General features: G+C 45.6%; 1 protein-coding gene across 1 annotated transcript; it reads left to right on the plus strand.

Annotated features, from left to right (window-relative positions):
- Nucleotides 1-3896: 3896 nt before the first annotated feature.
- LOC309543137 (ubiquitin-like FUBI-ribosomal protein eS30 fusion protein) lies at nucleotides 3897-17014 on the plus strand. The gene is made up of 4 exons (XM_082242518.1): nucleotides 3897-3979; nucleotides 9605-9749; nucleotides 11723-11778; nucleotides 16752-17014. The coding sequence occupies exons 1-4, from the start codon at nucleotides 3905-3907 to the stop codon at nucleotides 16875-16877; spliced, it is 402 nt and encodes a 133-aa protein (XP_082098644.1). The 5' UTR covers nucleotides 3897-3904; the 3' UTR covers nucleotides 16878-17014.
- The last annotated feature ends 2954 nt before the right edge of the window (nucleotides 17015-19968 follow it).

The following is a 19968-nucleotide window of genomic DNA, read 5'->3' on the forward strand; positions in this document are numbered from 1 at the left end:
CATGCGTTAACCAAGCAGCGCGGGCTTCCGCTTCCGTCTTTGCGTGTCATGCGGGTGGGCGGGCGCAGGAAGTCCGCATGCGTCTACCTGTCACGTGGGTGGGCGGGCCAGAAAGCAGTGCGTTCCACAAGAGAAGAATTGACATCGCGCAAGCGTCTTCTTGTCACGTGGGTGGACAGGCCAGGAAGCAATGCGTTCCACCATGGAAGAGGTGCCACTGCGCATGCGCAAAACCTAACACGCAATAAATAAAATCTATAGGAGTACAAGATAAAGCGCTCTGGATTCCTGCTTTAGATTTGAATTATTAATGGACAGATCCAATTCACCACAAGCTATTTCCGACATGCGGTGGGGCCGTTATTAGAACCCGTCACTGTGTGTCTCTGAAGAGAACGCTTCGTCTGTGGAAGTGCGGGGCGGGGCTGCACATTGCGGCGGAGTTTCCGCGTACTAGAACCAATCATATCCGTCCTAACACAGACCGTGCGGACCGAAAAACTCAATATTTTACTCAATAATATACTCATAACAAGCAATAATATATCGTGCGAGGCACAGAGAACGGGGCTCGGAGATACAATTATCCGAAAGGGGGCGGTAACAGAGCGCAGAATAGTCGCCAAAGTACGTCAACTATATCTATAGAGGGAGGAAGGGTGTGAGACTCCGCGGGGAGCACAGAGGCGGTGTATCCGGTACACTTACACCTCGTCATTGAATTATATCACTATAAATTAGCGCCTATTAGGCCTGTCATGTGATCAGGGGCGGGGCCTACTATAGATGACGAACGGGCGAGACCGCCCATAGATGATGGACAGGAGGGGCGGGGCCTTCACAGACGATGGACAGGAGGGGCGGGGCCTCCCAAAAATGATAGCAAGGAGGAGCGAGGCCTCCCATAGATGATGGACGGGAGGGGCGGAGCCTCCCATAGATGATGGACAGGAGGGGCGGAGCCTCCCATAGGGGAGGGGCGGAGCCTCCCATAGATGATGGACGGGAGGGGCGAGGCCTCCCATAGATGAACGGGGGAGACCCCCATTGATGATGGACAGAAGGGGCGGGGCCTCCTATAGATGATGTACAGGGGAGACCTCCCATAGATGATGGAAAGGAGGGCCGGGGCCTCCCATAGATGATTGACATGAGGGGCGAGGCCTCCTATAGATGATAGCCAGGAGGGGCGAGGCCTCCCATAGATGAATGATATGAGGAGCGAGGCCTCCCATAGATGATAGCCAGGAGGGGCGAGGCCTCCCATAGATGAGGGCGGGGCCTCATAGATGATGAACGGGCGTGTCCTCCAATAGATGATGGTCAGGAGGGGCGGGGCATCCCAAAGATGATGGCCGGGAGGGGCGGAGCCTCTCATAGATGATGGACAGGAGGGGTGGAGCATCCCATAGATGATGGACAGGAGGGGTGGGGTCTCCCATAGATGATTGATAGGAGGGTTTGGGCCTCCCATAGATGATGGGCGTGGTCTGTAGAAGAGGAAGAGAAACGAACAGGTGAGCAGACAGGTGAGGGGGAATATATGTAATATATTATTATAGTGATATCTGTATTGTGTACTGAGCAGTGTGGGGGGTGTGGTATGATTGGGTTGTACAGTGTAGGTAGGCAGTGTGGTATAAATAGGTTGTACAGTATAGGTAGGTAGGCAGTGTAGTTGGGCAGGTTGGGACATGTCTGGGAAGACTGCAGTGTAATATATACAGTGATAGAGATGGGAAGACTTCTTCTATAGCGCACTGTTCATCCATCAACGCTTCTCATTGCAAGTTAACATTAAAGTGGAGTTTCACCCAAATGTGGAAGTTTCGCTTTAAGGAAATATCCTCCGATTTTTCTCTCTCTTGCTCAGCGGTCATAACCATTTTTAGTTGACAGTGCATAAATGTTCACAAAATTTCTCGTCCGATTTATTTATTTATTTTTTTCGGCACATTTGTTCCTAGACTTCCAAGTTGTCAGCAACTTCAGATCATGCGCGGTCTTACGTATTTGATTTTTCGCGGACGTACTGCATACACATTAAACGAAAATTGGTCGTCTGGGGACGGATGATAAAAATTTTGGCGTTTGTCCCTCCGTTTTTTTTTCGTGGAAAATGTCAGCTTCGGCTGCTGAAAGTTGTGTACACACTAGCCGAAAATCGTACGGGAATTTTCGGCAGATTTTCTACTGGTGTGTACCCAACTTTAACAACTACTGGAAGTAACAAGTCTATGTGAAAAACTATTCCGCATTTCAATCAATATTTGACTTCAAAGAAACCTTAGATAGATGGGTCCCACACTTTGTAAAACATATAAATTGTATTACAAGTCTGTAGCCAGGTACAGCAATTGTTTTGAAACCAACACTATGTAATGTGACTGTATTGCTCTGCAAACATCTCTACCTCCGTGTTTGTAAAATAAATATATTTTTCAATCTGGCTTCAACAGTCAAAATGTTACTGAAACCCATGAGTGTTGGGGTTTCCCCTACACTATAAACAAACAAAAAAAAAAACAACAAATTTGAAAAAAAAAAAAAAAAAAAAACAAAGTTTTTTTCTTTCTGCTATATAACACATCCAATAATAAAAAAAAAAAAAAAAAACGTAAAGACATTTTTTCATAAACTTAGGCTTATGTGTATTCTGCTACATGTTTTTGGTAAAAAAAAAATTCCAAAAAGCCCTGACCGTCTCCAGCGTCCTGTCTGTCCGCAGGGCCCTGACCGTCTCCAGCATCCTGTCTGTCCGTGGGGCCCTGACCGTCTCCAGCATCCTGTCTGTCCGTGGGGCCCTGACCGTCTCCAGCATCCTGTCTGTCCGTGGGGCCCTGACCGTCTCCAGCGTCCTGTCTGCCGTGGGGCCCTGACCGTCTCCAGCGTCCTGTCTGCCCATGGGGCCCTGACTGCTTCCAACGTCCTGTCTGTCCGCAGGGCCCTGACCTTCTCCAGCGTCCTGTCTGTCCACGGGGCCCTGACCGTCTCCAGCGTCCTGTCTGTCCGTGGGGCCCTGACCGTCTCCAGCGTCCTGTCTGTCCGTGGGGCCCTGACCGTCTCCAGCATCACGTCTGTCCGCGGGGCCCTGACCGTCTCCAGCGTCACATCTGTCCGCGGGGCCCTGACCGTCTCCAGCGTCCTGTCTGCCCACGGGGCCCTGACTGCTTCCAACGTCCTGTCTGTCTGCAGGGCCCTGACCTTCTCCAGCGTCCTGTCTGTCCGCGGAGCCCTGACCGTCTCCAGCGTCCTGTCTGTCCGTGGGGCCCTGACCGTCTCCAGCATCCTGTCTGTCTGTGGGGCCCTGACCGTCTCCAGCGTCCTGTCTGTCCGCAGGGCCCTGACCATCTCCAGCGTCACATCTGTCCGCGGGGCCCTGACCGTCTCCAGCATCCTGTCTGTCCGCAGGGCCCTGACCGTCTCCAGCATCACGTCTGTCTGCGGGGCCCTGACCGTCTCCAACATCCTTTCCCCCCACAGGGCCCTGACCATCTACAGTGGCATGTCCCTCACTATTGCCTGTAGCACATATGGAGTTGAAGTGTGGAGGCAGCCATATTTGTTGTTCCTCTGGAAAAATGAGTTCCCCCAACTGACAAGCTGATCTAATGGCTTCATGTACTTTCTGGTTCCCGGAGTTGCATAATCAGATTTAGTGTATGAACGTCAGTCTTGAGTTTTCCAATCTGTATGTTGTATCAGGTAATTTTTACAGCCAGAGTCAGCCAGGCACATAGCATTTTATTAAATTTCTGAAGTGGTCAGCAATGGCAGCTTCTATATTTCTATCGGTACTTGATTCCTTTAGTGAACCGCGGTCCTTTTGTGATTAAAGACTCATTACCATTGCTGGGATCTTTGATGAAGACACTAATAGATTTTCTTTGTTTTCAGAGCAAACATGCAGCTTTTTATCAGTGGCCAATCACTGCACACCTTGGATGTGTCGGACCAGGACACAGTTCTGGATGTTAAGGTATGAATCTGTTTATATTACAAGCCTGTCTCTGGCTAAATTTTATATTTTTTAATAATCTAGTTCCCCAAGCATTGTAAAAATACATTGCTAAAAATGGGAAAAGCAAAGGAACTTTAGTCAGCTGATTTACTGCAGTACCTCTTCCTTACCAGAAGATGTCCTCAGCCCTCTGGGTTGAATGACACCCAGAACAGAACTGAAGGATACTTTCTCTGGATTAATGATATAGGAAGGGCTCATTGACAGTGACCTATAATTTCCAGCATCGGATCAGCACAGGTCACTGCAAGGGCACAGAGAAATCATGGCTTTCTATGTGCCTTGTTCACACCACAATTTTGTGTGCATGTGCGATTCGTTAAAATGCAACCTGTTTGCATTTTACTGCAATGCAGACTGAAAGTTACAATTTAAAACTAAAATGTTGTAAGTATTTTATTTTTTTTACCCTTCCAGGGATCTTCTTTTCACAATGGATGACATGAAAACACACATCACCACGCATAAACATGCATGTACATCAGTACAGGTTTCCTTTAGTAGATATGAATGCTCTGTTCACCCTCTTTCTCCATTAACCACTTAAGCCCCGGAGGATTTGGCTGCCCAAAGACCAGGGCCTATTTTGCGATTCGGCACTGCGTGACTTTAACGGACAATTGCACAGTCGTGCCAGGCTGTACCCAAATAAAATTGACGTCCTTTTTTCCCCACAAACAGAGCTTTCTTTTGGTGGTATTTGATCACCTGTGCGATTTTTATTTTTTGCGCTATAAACAAAAAAAGAGCGACAATTTTGAAAAAATACAATATTTTTCACATTTTTTATATGAAATTCCCCCCCCCCAAAAAAAATGTAAAAATCAAAATTTTTTAACATTTTAGGCCAATTTGTTTTCTGCTACATATGTTTGGTAACAAAAATCGCAATAAGCGTATTTTGATTGGTTTGCGCAAAAGTTATTGTGTTTACTAAGGGAAAGATTTCTGTCATTTTTATTGTTTTTTTTTTTTTAACAAATAATGGCGGTGATCTGTTTTTTTTTTTTTTTTTTTGAGGGACTGCGACATTGCGGCGGACAGATCGGACCCTTTACTGACATTTTTGACACTTTTGGGGGTACCAGTGACATTACTACAGTAATCAGTGCTATACATATGCACTGTTACTGTAAAAATGACACTGGCAGGGAAGGGGTTAACTTTATTGGTGATGCAGGGGTTAAGGGCGTGCTTCTAACTGTAAAGGGGTGTGGCTAGTGATGTAACCACAGAGACATACGATCCTACATAGCAGGATCGTATGATCTCTGCAGTTAGATCAGGGAGAATGACAGGCGGCTTTGTTTACATTAGCCGCCTGCCTTTCTCCCTCTCCATGGGGAGATCGCTAGTGACCGGCGGACATCGGGTCCGCCGGTCACACGCGCGGACATGTTAGGGAACGAGACGGGGCGGGAGCGCGCCTCCGGTGGCGCATCCTTGCCCCCTAGAGGCTCTCAGGCTAGCGACGTAGTACTGCGTCACTTTGCCTGTACGGGGCTGACTGCCGCAGTAAATATACTGTGGGCGGTCGGCAAGTGGTTAGGGCCCAATTCTAGGCTCCATGAGGCATCAGCAAGCCGTATGCTTTGCTTTTTTTTTTTTTTTTTTTTTTTATTTAATCAAGTTGGTCATTTGATAGGGCTCTTTTCTGTTTGGTTTTGTAATGGCAATTGAAATTCCTGGATGATGCAGAGCGCAATGCTTTAGGCCCCTTGCACACTTGTTTCGACTTGGGACTGCAAAGTTGCATGACAAGGCGTACCCCATGATTTCAAATTAGTACTATTCATATCTGTGTGACTTCAAAGTAGTCCCTGGCTGCACTACTTTGGCTCAACGTTGATGCCACTTGAGGTCCATAGACCTCAAGATTGCAGAGGTATTACATAGAAACATAGAAACATAGAATGTGTCGGCAGATAAGAACCATTTGGCCCATCTAGTCTGCCCAATATATCTGAATCCTATGAATAGTCCCTGGCCCTATCTTATATGAAGGATAGCCTTATGCCTATCCCATGCATGCTTAAACTCCTTCACTGTATTTGCAGCTACCACTTCTGCAGGAAGGTTATTCCATGCATCCACTACTCTCTCAGTAAAGTAATACTTCCTCATATTACTTTTAAACCTTTGCCCCTCTAATTTAAAACTGTGTCCTCTTGTGGTAGTTTTTCTTCTTTTAAATATGCTCTCCTCCTTTACCGAGTTGATTCCCTTTATGTATTTAAAAGTTTCTATCATATCCCCTCTGTCTCTTCTTTCTTCCAAGCTATACATGTTAAGGTCCTTTAACCTTTCCTGGTAAGTTTTTTCCTGCAATCCATGTACTAGTTTAGTAGCTCTTCTCTGAACTCTCTCTAGAGTATCTATATCCTTCTGGAGATATGGCCTCCAGTACTGCGCACAATACTCCAAGTGAGGTCTCACCAGTGTTCTGTACAGCGGCATAAGCACTTCTCTCTTTCTACTGCTTATACCTCTCCCTATACATCCAAGCATTCTGCTGGCATTTCGTGCTGCTCTATTACATTGTCTTCCCACCTTTAAGTCTTCTGAAATAATTACTCCTAAATCCCTTTCCTCAGATACTGAGGTCAGGACTGTGTCAAATATTCTATATTCTGCCCTTGGGTTTTTACGCCCCAGGTGCATTATCTTGCACTTATCCACATTAAATTTCAGTTGCCAGAGTTCTGACCATTCTTCTAGTTTTCCTAAATCCTTTTCCATTTGGCGTTTCCCTCCAGGAACATCAACCCTGTTACATATCTTTGTGTCATCAGCAAAAAGACAAACCTTACCATCGAGGCCTTTTGCAATATCACTTATGAAGATATTAAACAAAATTGGTCCCAGTACAGATCCCTGAGGTACCCCACTGGTAACATGACCTTGTTCTCAATGTTCTCCATTGACTACAACCCTCTGTTGTCTGTCACTCAGCCACTGCCTAATCCACTCAACAATATGGGAGTCCATGCTCAATGACTGCAGTTTATTGATAAGTCTTCTATGTGGGACAGTGTCAAAAGCCTTACTAAAATCTAGATATGCAATGTCTACTGCACCTCCACCGTCTATTATTTTAGTCACCCAGTCAAAAAAATCTATAAGATTTGTTTGACATGATCTCCCTGAAGTAAACCCATGTTGTTTTTCATCTTGCAATCCATGGGATTTAAGATGTTCCACAATCCTATCCTTTAATAGGGTTTCCATTAATTTGCCTACTATTGATGTCAGACTCACTGGTCTATAGTTGCTCGATTCCTCCCTACTACCTTTCTTGTGAATGGGCACGACATTTGCCAATTTCCAATCTTCCAGGACGACTCCTGTTACTAATGATTGGTTAAATAGATCTGTTAATGGTTTTGCCAGCTCACCACTAAGCTCTTTTAATAATCTTGGGTGTATCTCATCAGGACCCTGTGACTTATTTGTCTTCACTTTAGACAGCAATCTTAGAACGTCTTCCTCTGTAAAGACACATGCATCAAATGATTCATTAGTCATCCTTTCAAGTGGAGGTCCTTCTCCTTCTTTTTCTTCTGTAAAAACTGAACAGAAGTATTCATTAAGGCAGTCGGCTAGCCCTTTATTCTCTTCTACATACCTTCCGTCCTTTGTTTTTAATTTAGTTATTCTTTGTTTTAATTTCCTTTTTTCATTTATATATCTGAAGAATGTATTGCTTCAAGTCGCACGACTTTCAGGTCGTTTTAGTGTGAACGGGCCTAGGGGTGGGACCATACCACTCTGCACCAACAAACAGTCTTTCCTCTGTCTTCAGCTTGAGTATTGCTGGGTGTTATTCAACCCTGAAGACTGATTGCATCTGTCGGAAAATGAGAGGTACTGTAGGAGACCGCTCTGGGTTGAAGCCAAGTATTGCAGACACAGCTGCCCTGTTTTTTTTAAGTGCCCCTAAATGCTTACCGGTCAGCCAGAGGGCTCTTTCTCTGGGTGTGACCGCTTGCTTTTTTCACTTGTGTCCCTCATATGTGGACTATATGGTTCCAGCCTTTAATCCTGGTTAATGGATCGCCATAAACCACTTCTCTCAGTATTTCATTGTGCTTTCAGATATACCTTCTCCTTGCTCCACCACTGAGCAGATCATAACTCCTGATGAAGCCACATGACCCTGTGGTGTAACATGTAGGGGAGGGGCTGGATGACATCACAATGTTTATATCGGAGAACGCCGATACCTGACTGTTCTGTTATCTAATGCTGGGAATATCTGGTGTGATGTAGCACCAAAAACAAGCGAGTGTTTCTGAGGGGTTTGTACGGGAACTAAAGGTGTTTTAAAGGATAAAACACTATTCTTGGTTATTTCTTCCTTTTGCTGAGCAGTGGAACAAGGAGAAGGTATCTCTGAAAGCACAGGGGAATACTGAGAGCAGCTATTTTTGGAAATCCATTAATTAGGCTGGAACCATATGGGTCGGTGACGTCACAAGGTGGCCCCACCCTTACCTATTTATGAGCTGTCAAACGGCAGAGCAGACATTCGGCCATTAGCCTTCATTGTGGTTTAAGAGGTTTTTTTTTCTTCTCTGAGTCCTGTTGACGTTGTGCTTGATGATAATTTTACATCGGGGGACATTGTTTTTTTTTTTTAAATAAAGGAATTGTCAAAAACTGCCTCCTATCTTTATTTTTGACACTTTTTTTTTTTTTGGTGAATGGGTACGGGAGCAATGTATCCCATACTCATTCTCATGGGGGCGGGCGGTAGGATCTGGGGGCCCTCTTGTTAAAGGGGGCTTCCAGATTCTGATAAGCCCTCTGCCTGTAGACCCCCACAACCACCGCCCAAAGTTGTCAGGAAGAGGCCCTTGTCTCCATCTACATGGGGACAAGGTGCTTTGGGGTGGGGGGTACGTCCATGTTGAGAGTATGTGACCTGGTATGGTTTGGGGGGGAGGCACTCGCTCAACCCCATGCTTTTTTTATTTTGGCTTCGGGTTTCCCTTAAAATCCATACTAGACCCAAAGGGCCTGGTATGGATTGGGATGGGGGGGGGGTTCTATTGCCGGCAATGTTTTTTTTTTTTTAATTTAGCTTTAGCTGTGAGCTGGGATGCCTGTTGACAGCTGATGACCCATCCATTGTTAAGGATGCAGCGGCCAGCTTCCCGTCACACTATTCACTGTGCCCTGATTGGGCAAAGGTTTGCCTAATCAGGGATTAGAATGCACTGTGCAGCGCGCAGTGCATTGTGGGGCGTTCGGCGGGCGAACATCCTGCCAAGTGCCCCACAAATTTGGATGTTCGCCGAACAGGCGATGTTCAGGCTGAACTTTTGCTCGGCTCGAACTGTTCGCTCAACCCCAATTGTGGTAGTATCACATTGATGATAAAAAAACAGATCTATCTAATCAAACCTAGCAGCTTACAAGGCATTATTTTATATTGTGCTTTTTTCACTGTTTTATTTGGTTCTCTGATGAAGATTGGTTTTGTGTGACTCCTGCAATGGAGCACTACAGTAATATTTCACAATGACTAATCTCTAATAAAACATTGTTTCTCCCATGATGTCTTATTTCTATCATTTTCAGGCTCGTGTAGCTCAACTTGAGGGCCTCGTGGATTGTGATCTGGTGCTGTCCTATGGAGGAGCGGCCCTGGAGGATGATGCGGTTTTGTCACAGAGTGGTGTTGGTGACCAGTCTACGCTGGACCTGGCAGCCAGACTTCTGGGAGGTGAGTATTTCAGCTGGTTTGCGTTCATATACCAGGATTTAGGCAGTTAAAAAAAACCCCCCAAAAACCCTGTGAAATTCCGGCAAAGATTCCAGAAAAAATAAACACAAAATCCCAGGTCACTTACCATGAAAACCAAATTGACCCTGTCTAACAGTTCATGTTAAAAAAAGGGGGACACACGGGATACCTTCAGCTGGTATTGTGCTATTGCTGGGTGTCCCATGTGCTCCTGTACCTTTAAGTAGGGGGGGCTGTCAGGCACACCGGCCCTTAATGGATCTCCTGCTATATATGTGCTCCAATATGGAAGACTCAGAATTATAGAGTTAGGACTGCAGTACACTGGGCTGTCTTGACGTGGCCATTGCAGCTTATATACATATTTGCTAATGTGTGTAACTAAACCCCTTGTATTAATGTGAACTGTTAGACAGGGTTACTTTGGATTTGTTGCAGGCTAGCTGGTAAGTGAGCTGGGTATTTTTGTTTGTTTTGCGTGGATGTGCGTTGCCCTTCCATGTGTTCCATGCTGCAAAGGATAGTTCTTGGTTGGGGTTGTTTGCCTTCTTTTTGTATAGTCGGTGAGGGGATGCACAGGATACTGTCAGCTGCCATTGTGCTCTTGCTGGGCGTTCTGTGCGTCCGTGTACCTTTTTAAGAAGGGGTGGGCTCCCTCCAGGCACACTTGCCCTTACTCTATCCTACTGCAATATAATGTATGTGCTCATATTTGGGAGACTCTCAAAATTTTAGAGTTAGAACTGCAGTTCACTGGGTGCCTTGATGTGGTCACTGCAGCTTACACATATATTTGCAAATGTGTGCAAATAAAGCCCTTGTTTTATTGTAAACTGTTTTGTTGCAGGCTGGCTGGTAAGTGGGCTGGGAATTTGTTTGTTTTTAATGTGTGTTGCCATTCCATGTGTTTCTTACTGCAAAGGCTAGTTTACATGTTCGGGTGGTTGCCATCTTGTTTGTAAAAATTCCAGAAACATGAAGAATAGTTGCACCAAGAAGATAAGTAGGCTGCCAGTACTAAAGAATCCTTTTTAAAATCCTAATTTTCTTATTTGAATCCAAAAGACCTTAAGTTACTGACCCTGAACAAATTCATGGCCGCCAGACATTGTGCCTTCTGTAGCTGAATGCTTGTTCCAGACAGTGACTGGCCATACACAGTTTGACTCGAACAGTGTATGGACAGACTGAATGCACCAAGTTAATCAATCAACTTGGGTACAACCAGCATTGTCTGTATTGATGGGGGAATCGTGCAAATTTCTTTCCTGCAACCCATTAGTAGAAATTTGCACCGTCTATGGCCTGCCTTAGAATGTACTGAAGCCAAGGGCAGCCAGGCAACAAGCGTTATCAGTAGGAAGTCTGAAATGAATGACTGTATTTCTATCAGCACATGCTTCCGTTAGGGGCTCTTGCACACAATATATCATTTTTGGGGATTTGGATGAAATTAAAAAATGTTTTTATATTTAGGCTCTGTTTGCACTATGGGGTTCCAGGACGTGTGCGGAATCACTGTTATTCTGCCTGTGATTCTGACACTCGTGCGATCCCCGTCAACAGCACTCAAATTGAGGCATGATTTTTGCCGCAATTGTCGCCCGACGAATCACAGTAAAATCACAAATAGACTTGCGGGACGCCTGTCGCCCAAAATAAGTTATTTTTTGAAAGAATCGCGAGTCATTCCGCCCGCGATCTGGAATGCCATAGTGTGAACGGAGCCTTAGAGAAAAGTTTGTTTTCAGACAGATAGACCTGTCTGGTAGAGTTGCACTGAGATAAGAGATAGTTGCGTTTTTTTTGTGTGTTTTAGCATTTAATATGTACTGTACAAAACTGGAGTGTTTCACTTTAAACTCAATATGACAATGTCATTTCTTATGGATAAATGATCTGTACATAAACTTTTCTCTATTGTTGTTTTTTTTTTTTTTTTTGTTTCACAGGTAAAGTCCACGGGTCACTGGCTCGTGCAGGGAAAGTGAGAGGACAGACTCCTAAGGTAAGTCTTCCAATTTATAGATGTCCTTCCCAGCTATTTAATCATGCTTTTTCAGGAGGTTCATTTCCATACGTGAAATAAGTCTGTTGGGCCCATATTTGTCTTATGGTCTGTTTCACACTGGTGCTACATGCGCCAATCGCATGACCAGTCACACCCCATAAAATGCAAAGGAACCCTTCTAATAGGAACCTCTTAGAAAAAGTTCCTGCACGACTTGCAATGACTTCTGTTAAAGAAGCCATGCCGAAGTCGCACTGGTATGTCGGCTTTGAAGTTGCAGCAGTGGGAATCAGGCCTTACCACTACTAAATATGACTTATGGAACAGAGAACGAGAGGTTTAAAGTGTTTTTTTTTTTAAACAAATACGTCATACTTACATGCTCTGTGCAGTGGTGTTACACAGAGCAGCTCTCCAATCCTCCTATTTTTGTGCCCTCCCCCAGTGCTCCTGCCTTCTATTGACACACACAGTGCAGCTCAGCCCTGCCCCTTCACTCTCTCCTTATAGGCTGTGATTGACAGCAGTAGCCAATGGCTCCCACTGCTGCATCTGAGTGCTTTAAGGAGATAGAGAGAGAGCAGCGCTGAATTAAGATTGGGCGCAGGTAAGTATTTAGAGGGGCTGCTCACAGAAGGGTTTTTTTTTTTAATCTTAATGTATAGAATGCTTTAGGGTAGGGATTCCCAAACTACGGCCCTGCAGCTGTTGCAGAACTACAAGTCCCATGAGGCATTGTAAAACTCTGACTTTCACAGACATGACTAGGCATGATGGGAATTGTAGTTCCTGAACAACTGGAGGGCCGTAATTTGGGAATCCCTGCTTTAGGGTAAATAAAACCTGCCTTTCGAACCACTTGAAAATGGAAATCGCTTCCCTATCAACTGCATGGCATGCTGATAACACATTTCATCTCCTGACCATGCATAACAGTGGTGAATAACCTATTTATTTGTTGAAAGAGTAATTTGTTTTTTGTAATTTATTTTATATGAAATAACTGAACCCAATAGATAAAAGGGATGTAACAATTATAGAGCTGTGTTTTTTGATTCTGGAGTGTACATTGAGGACATAGGAGAGGTTAGGTATATCGGCATATACTACTAGACCCAATAGTCTTTCAGCTCCAGGCTTGTTTGGAGAAAGTTACATTAAAAAACAGTTGTAACTTTTTGCACAAGTTGTTTTTTAAAGTGCATGTCAGGAAAAAATATTCAGCAATTCATGCACACTTACTCAGGTTTTAGCCCCGGTTCACACTTCTGCGAGTGCCGGGTTCGCATGTAATGTCGGAGTGCACTGCTCCGACATTACATGCGATCAGCTGTGCGGTGCGAGTTTAGCCATACAGTTTGTATGGCTAAATTCGCATCGCACCCGGAGCAAACACGCACAGGAGGCATTTTTGCAGCCGCATCAGGATCGGATCGCACAGCGGTTCACACTTGTGCGATCCGCTCCTGTGCGAACTGCACGATCGCACTGCGATATGCGATCAAACTGGGGGTGTCGTTAAGATTACATTGACACCCCCAGCGTATCGCATATGGCAGTGTGAACTGCCGGGGGTGCGTGTGCGATGCGGGAACAGGCTGCGAATTCGCAGCCTTCCCGCATCGCATAAATGTGAACCGAGCCTTATTCCTATAAATGCTCCTGTACAGAAAAATACTTGATCTGCCAGACATGTATGGGAGAAACTCAGCATTTTTGTGGACTGAATGGCATTAGTCATGCTCTGTTGTCTTTTGCTAAATTCCTGAAAATTTCAAAGTATCTTCAATGTCCACAGCATAGAAAATTAAAGCGGCGCCCTGCTTGTTTGCCTTCCCCTCTGCTGCCAGATTTGGCATCTTTCGGGGGAGAGGGGGGGAGTGAGTACCTGGTTTTGACAGGTACCCGCTCCCACTTCTGGCTGAACCTTGCCGCAGCAAACCTCAGCCGGAAGTTGCGCCCATCCCCCACTCCGCTGCCGGACCATTCACAAGGCACAGCAGGGAACCGGCTGTGAGACCAGAAGGTTTCACTGCCGGTTTCCCTTAGCTGAGATGGCTGCAGTAGCACGCAAAAGCCGATTGATTAATCTGTTCGGGTGAAGACACCACTGGATTCGTGGACAGGTAAGTGTTCTATTATTAAAAGGCGAGTCATAAAATATTATATTTTATGACAGAGCCGCTTCTCTCTCCACCGCCAGCAGCCATCTCAGTGGACATGAACTTGCATTGGAACTTTTAATACCCCCCATCCCCCATCCCAGTAAGGACTGCCTGAGCATTACTGGTTATCTGTTTGCGCCATTATCCCCCATTTATATTCTTAAAAGGCAGCACCTACACCATTCAGACACAGAGCTGCGGTTCGGCCCCACCCCTCTCTCTCCTGATTGGCTAACTGACATTAATTGACAGCCGCAGGAGCCAATGGCGCCATGGCTGTGTCTCAGCCAATCAGGAGGGAGAGTCCTGGATGGCCGAGGGACACGTGGACATCGCTGGACAGAAAGGAGGCTAGGGTAAGTATTAGGAGGTGCTGGGGAGGCTGCTACACACAGAAGGTTTTTTATCTTAATGCATAGAATGCATTAGGATAAACCTTCTGCCTTTACATCTCCTTTAAGCTAAAATCTGTCCGAGCAATTGTATCGCCCCCCTTATACTTAGCCGAGTCCTCTCTCGATCCAGTGCCGTGCCCGTCTGCTGCAGCGCTGGTATTTTTGCTCCTCACAGGACCGAGGCAGCCTGCTGCTGTCCATAAAATCCTGTGAGGAGGGAGTGGGGGGGGGGGGCAGTGTGTCTATGGAGGTACACATCCTGGTTTGGGAGCAAGCCCGTACATGCGTGCCCCTAGCAAGCAGCTTGCTATGGTGGCACACGCAGAAGAGGAGCCAAGAGTGCTGGCGGGGGACACCAGAAGGAGGTGTGAGGCTGCTCTGTGCAATACCATTGCACAGAGCAGCTAAGCATTTTTTTTTTTTTTTTTGTAGGAAAAAAATAGACTTTATATATGGTTTTATTGTTCTGTAGCCAAACAGAGGAGTTTGGAGGGGTTATTGCAGCTCCTGTAATAACACAGGAAGTGTGCACGGAATGTAGTCCACAGGACCACTGGAGGCCATAATGTATATGGCTTCCTATTGAAAAAAATGGTGCTGTGGAATACATTTGCACGATGAAGACAATGCTTGGGCACTTTTTGAAGAAAAGCTGTGCTGCATAGGATCATTGGAACAGGGACAGAGGTGGGTATTGTACTGTGTGAGCTGCAGTCAGTGGGGTGAGGGGGGCATGCCTTAAAGGACAACTTGAACCAAAAGGTACAGTTGTCCTCGAACTAGCACAAACAGTATCTGAAGTTTGTGCTAAACATTTCTATTTTTATACTTGTATGTACAGTGATCAGTGCTAAATAATATGCACTGTTAAGCCCCGTACACACGTAGCTATTGTCGGCCGTAAATATTCGGCCACCGACCGATCGGCCGATTTTCGGCTTGTTAGTATGATGCTTCCGACAACCGACTGCGACTTTTTGGCCGAACAGAATCTGTCATGCAAGCATTAAAATTTTTGTTGGCCAACACCAGAACGGCCGATTGTTCGCCAGTCAGTACAGATTTCGGCCGACAAACAGCAGATGAGCAAGACTGGGCATGCTCAGAGAAGAAAAAACACACGGAAAGTTAACCATCACATGACATCACTTCTGCAGTCGGCTGTTGTTGGCCGACAAAATTCGTGTGCAGTCTTTAGCACTTTTCAACCGTCAGGACAGCACCGGACAAAAGACGGCCGATCGTTCGGCCGACATTCGGTACGTGTGTACGGGCCTTTACTCTATAAATGACACTGGAAGGGATTTACAGTAGGGGTGATGTGTTCCTTAGATGTGCTTTCTAACTGTGTGGGGGATGGATTTACCAGAGGCAGAGAGAGAGATTGGTGTTTCAGCTTAGCTGAATCACACGATCTTTCCCTGCCTCTCTGACAAGAGAGCCATCTTACATTGTTTACATTCCATACGGCTCTCCTGTCAGTCTAGCCGAAGATCGTTGGGAGGCCGGCGGCGATTGAGCCCGCTCCTGCCGCGGTCTGCCTTCGCTGTGTCTAATCATAGCGGGAGCGCGGCCGAGACCGCGCGCACATAATCACGTAGATCTGCGTGATTAGGCGCAGCCGAGCTGCCCTGCTGCAGTAAATTTGCATGGGGCGGTTGGCAAGTGATTTAAAAAAAACTCCTGCACTACGGTTTTGGGATTTCATTGCGACTTGCTTAGACTTCTGCTGAATGAAATCACAAGCCGCAATGAAATCGGAGGGGCAAATCGCACTGATCTGCAGCTTTGAAATCACGCTGAAGTAGCGAGATTTGAAAATCGCATTGATGTCAACCAGAGCTTAGACTTGTAGGGAATGCAAATCCTGCTTACAGCAAACAAAAAAACATTTCAAGCAAGGCAACAAGGGGGTTAAATCTGATGCATTCTATGCGTAAAAGTCCACCGGTGCTACAGCTCCCCCCAGAACCCCCCGCCTTTTTCTTACCTGAATCCGATATGATCCAGCGATGTGCACAAGTGCAGCAACTCCAGCCGCTGTCTTTCTCCATTGGCTCCCACTGCTGTCATTCAAATCCAGTGACACGGGAGTGGGGGGCAGGGCGGAGTCCTGCTGTATCAATGGACGCAGTAGCGGGACTCGGGAGTGAGCCCACATGGGGGCCACCAATAAAGAGGAGGGGCGTGGCGCACCCCAGAAGTGGTTTGGAGCGGCTTTGTGCAAAACTATTACAAAGAGCAGGTAAGTATAGACAGGTATGTGTTTTTTTTTTATAAAAATGAGGATTGAAGTACTCAATCTTCAGGAAAAAAAAGTTAGTAACTCAGAACTATAAAATCGACTTGAAGAGCACGAAGATGACTTCCTTCCCTGCATTGGTGATCTTTTTTTTTTTTTTATTATTAGGTGGCAAAACAAGAAAAGAAGAAGAAGAAAACTGGCCGAGCCAAGAGACGCATGCAGTACAACCGCAGGTTTGTCAATGTGGTGCCCACCTTCGGCAAGAAGAAAGGTCCCAATGCCAATTCCTAGACCAGATTTGCTTTCCGCTCCCTGGCACAGGACTGCCAGGAAAACTGATTTCCTATTGACTTGAATATAACTTTTTGCCGATTTTGTAATCCTATCAAATTATTTAATAAAGCATTCTTTATTTTCAGAGCAGAAAAGCACGTCCTTAATTACTGATGCATGAAAGAGTACAAATATACATATTATGAGACCATATTGGGGAGTCAGTAGGTGTCTGGAACCACCCGATTGGGTTTGCAAATCCAGCATCTGCATAGCTTTAAGAGGACTTAAATTCTGCCCAACAGATCTTTTCCTTATTACTTACTCATTCCTTGTTCCTCCGATGTGGAAGTGGCCATCTTGGTAAGGTACACCGCTTTAAAAGAATCCAAACCAAAAGGGCATCTCCAATATGTTTTTAAAGGATCCCTTTAAAGCAGAACCCCAACTTTAAAGAAGAATCTCCCGCATTTTTTTGCTTCTTTAGATGCTCCTTATACAGAGTTAATATAACAGCATTATGGGCCAGTACATAGGTGGAGCTGGGTAAGAATAGCAGAGTGCCTTAGAATGTAGGTCTTTCTGTCCTATCTCCCTGCTATGACAGTACGTAGGAAGGCACCTCTTCATGCCCGCTTTCAATATCTGTTCTCTGTTCAGTACTTTTGGATTTGGCCCCTTTCCTACAAGAGGTCCGATCGGGCCCACCTGTTCATTTTTCAGGCAGACCTGATGGGACTTTTCATTCGCCTCAATGGGTATTAAAATGTAATGGACTTGTGTCAGTTTTACACACAGCTACCTCCAATCCATTCCAGCAAAAACAAACAGGAGGGTCTGGCTGGATCAGATTGGCAGGCAGTCGGGTGTAAATGGACAGCCGGCCCGTTTACATCCAACTGCCCATAGAGCAGAGCAAGCTGTGTCAGTGTCTGCTCTGAATAAGCAGAGCGGACACAGACCTATCATTTGGCCGCTCCGCTTACCAGGAGATTATTGGGCAGATCTCCATGCTGAGAAAAACCAGGTCCAGGCCATCTGAAAGACACCCTAGGGTAACACTCCAACAATGGCCCATTTGTTTTTTTGCATGGTCATCTTGTCCCATTAACTTCTGTTGGAGATAAGTGGCCATTTCGACACACATGCAAGTATGGCCCCACTTATATCATTATGCAGAAACCCACCTTTAGAAATGTCATGCAACCAATGATTCAGACACAGGGTTCTAGCAAACGAAGGCGTTTCCATTCCCGTTTCATGATTTTAAATCACTGCAGTTCCAAATCACATGGCAGTTGCTGCACAACGTACATTTGGGTGCCATTATCCTTCAATGGCACACCAAACGAGATGCAGTTCTGCTTCAATTGTCACACAGTAAACCGCACCTTTAAAAGTTGAATGAAGCCTATTGCCCGAAAAGGAGCAGGAGCTTCTTTTTTGGGTGACAAGCATCCATACCGGGCTGGCCCCATGTGACACGCAAAATCGTGGGAATCACTCGGACAAAATTGCGAGCTGGAACGCTCGTTTCTGCTACGCGAAAGTGTGAATGCAGCCTTAGGCCCCTTTCACAATTTTGGGATTGCAAAGTCACATCCCATGATTTCCAATGAGTACAAATTATATCTGTGCGACCTCGGAGTAGTCCCTGCACTACTTTGGTCTGACTGATGTGACTTGAGGTCCATAGACCTCAAGATTAGACAGGCATTGCTCCAAGTCGCACGACTTTCAGGTTGTACAAGTGTAAAAAGGGGCCTTAAAGCGATATTAAAAGTTTTTTTTTTTTTTTAAACATACATACCTGCTCTATGCAATTATTTTTCACAGAGAAGCCCCAATCCTTTTCTTGGGTCCCCCGCCGGCGCTCCTGGCCCTATAGCAAGCAGCTTACACACTCACTCCCGAGCAGTTCCTCTTTGTCAATTCACACATGAAGCATGGCTCAGCCCCGCTCTCTCCTCATTGGCCCACTGGCTGTGATGGACAGTAGCGGGAGCCAATGGTTCCCACTGCCGTCCCAGCTAATGAGGAAGAGACCCAGGAGAGCCGCAGTTCTCGTGGACATTGTTGGAATGAGATGGGGCTCAAGTATAGAATTAGGAGAGCCATTGCACACACAGGTTTTTTTTACGTTCATGCATAGAATGCACGAAAACCTTGAGCCTTTACAACAACTCTAAAGTAATTCCTGTGTATTTAAAGTAAACATGTCTACCTTTCACCACCTGAAATATGGAACCCTAACACAGGGTGGGTTGTTGGAGGGAGCACTGTGTTAAAGCTGAGTTCCGGGCAAAACATTTTTTTTTTTTTTTTTTAGATACAAATACCCCCGGGACAGTCAGGGCTAGTGCATTTAAGCAATGATAGCCTCTGAACTGTCCCCTGTTTAACTTACCTGTACCTCTACCTATCGGCAGAGAAGTGACGAGGGACACCAGTGCAGGCGCATTGACTCCTGGGATTGATGACGCTCATCTCCCAGGAGTCAATGCAAAGGGAGAAGTGACATGGTAGGCCGCAGAGGGAGGAAGTGGAAGGAAGGTAAAGTTAATTTTCAGAAAAAAATCAGGCAAATAAAAAAAAAAAAAATTATAACTATCCAATTCTTTTTCAGGATCGTTTAATCTAACTGAAGGTGCAAAGTAAAAAAATAGGGTGGAACTTCGCTTTAAGGTTGCTTATTTTGGTAGTTACTGCGTGTACCCTAGGAAAAGGGTTACAATCTAGCGATCCTCCACGCAAAGGTTGGACTACAGAGCTTTTATTACTGTGTATTCGTCTCAACCTGTACCCCAGAACACAGGAATTCAGATCTACCTGCATCATATACTTTTAAATTGGCTCAAAGTCTCCCCTGCATCCCATGGAAGCGCCCCCCCCCCCCAATTCCAGATACACACTTTAGAATATTCTTGAATTTCAATCCTGCCCCTTGCTACCATAAGTTGTGGGTCCGCAGATATGGAGCACAAAAAAACAATTTAACTGGTAGAGGGACATAAAACTAAGCGGGAGCTCTTCAATACATGCATAGCAGTCCCATGCAGACATGTCGCAAGGCATTTTCTGTAGGAAATAATGAAGAAAAACCAAAAGA

Source organism: Pelophylax lessonae (assembly GCF_965119305.1).
Source record: "Pelophylax lessonae genome assembly, chromosome: 13".
Lineage (NCBI taxonomy): Eukaryota > Metazoa > Chordata > Amphibia > Anura > Ranidae > Pelophylax > Pelophylax lessonae.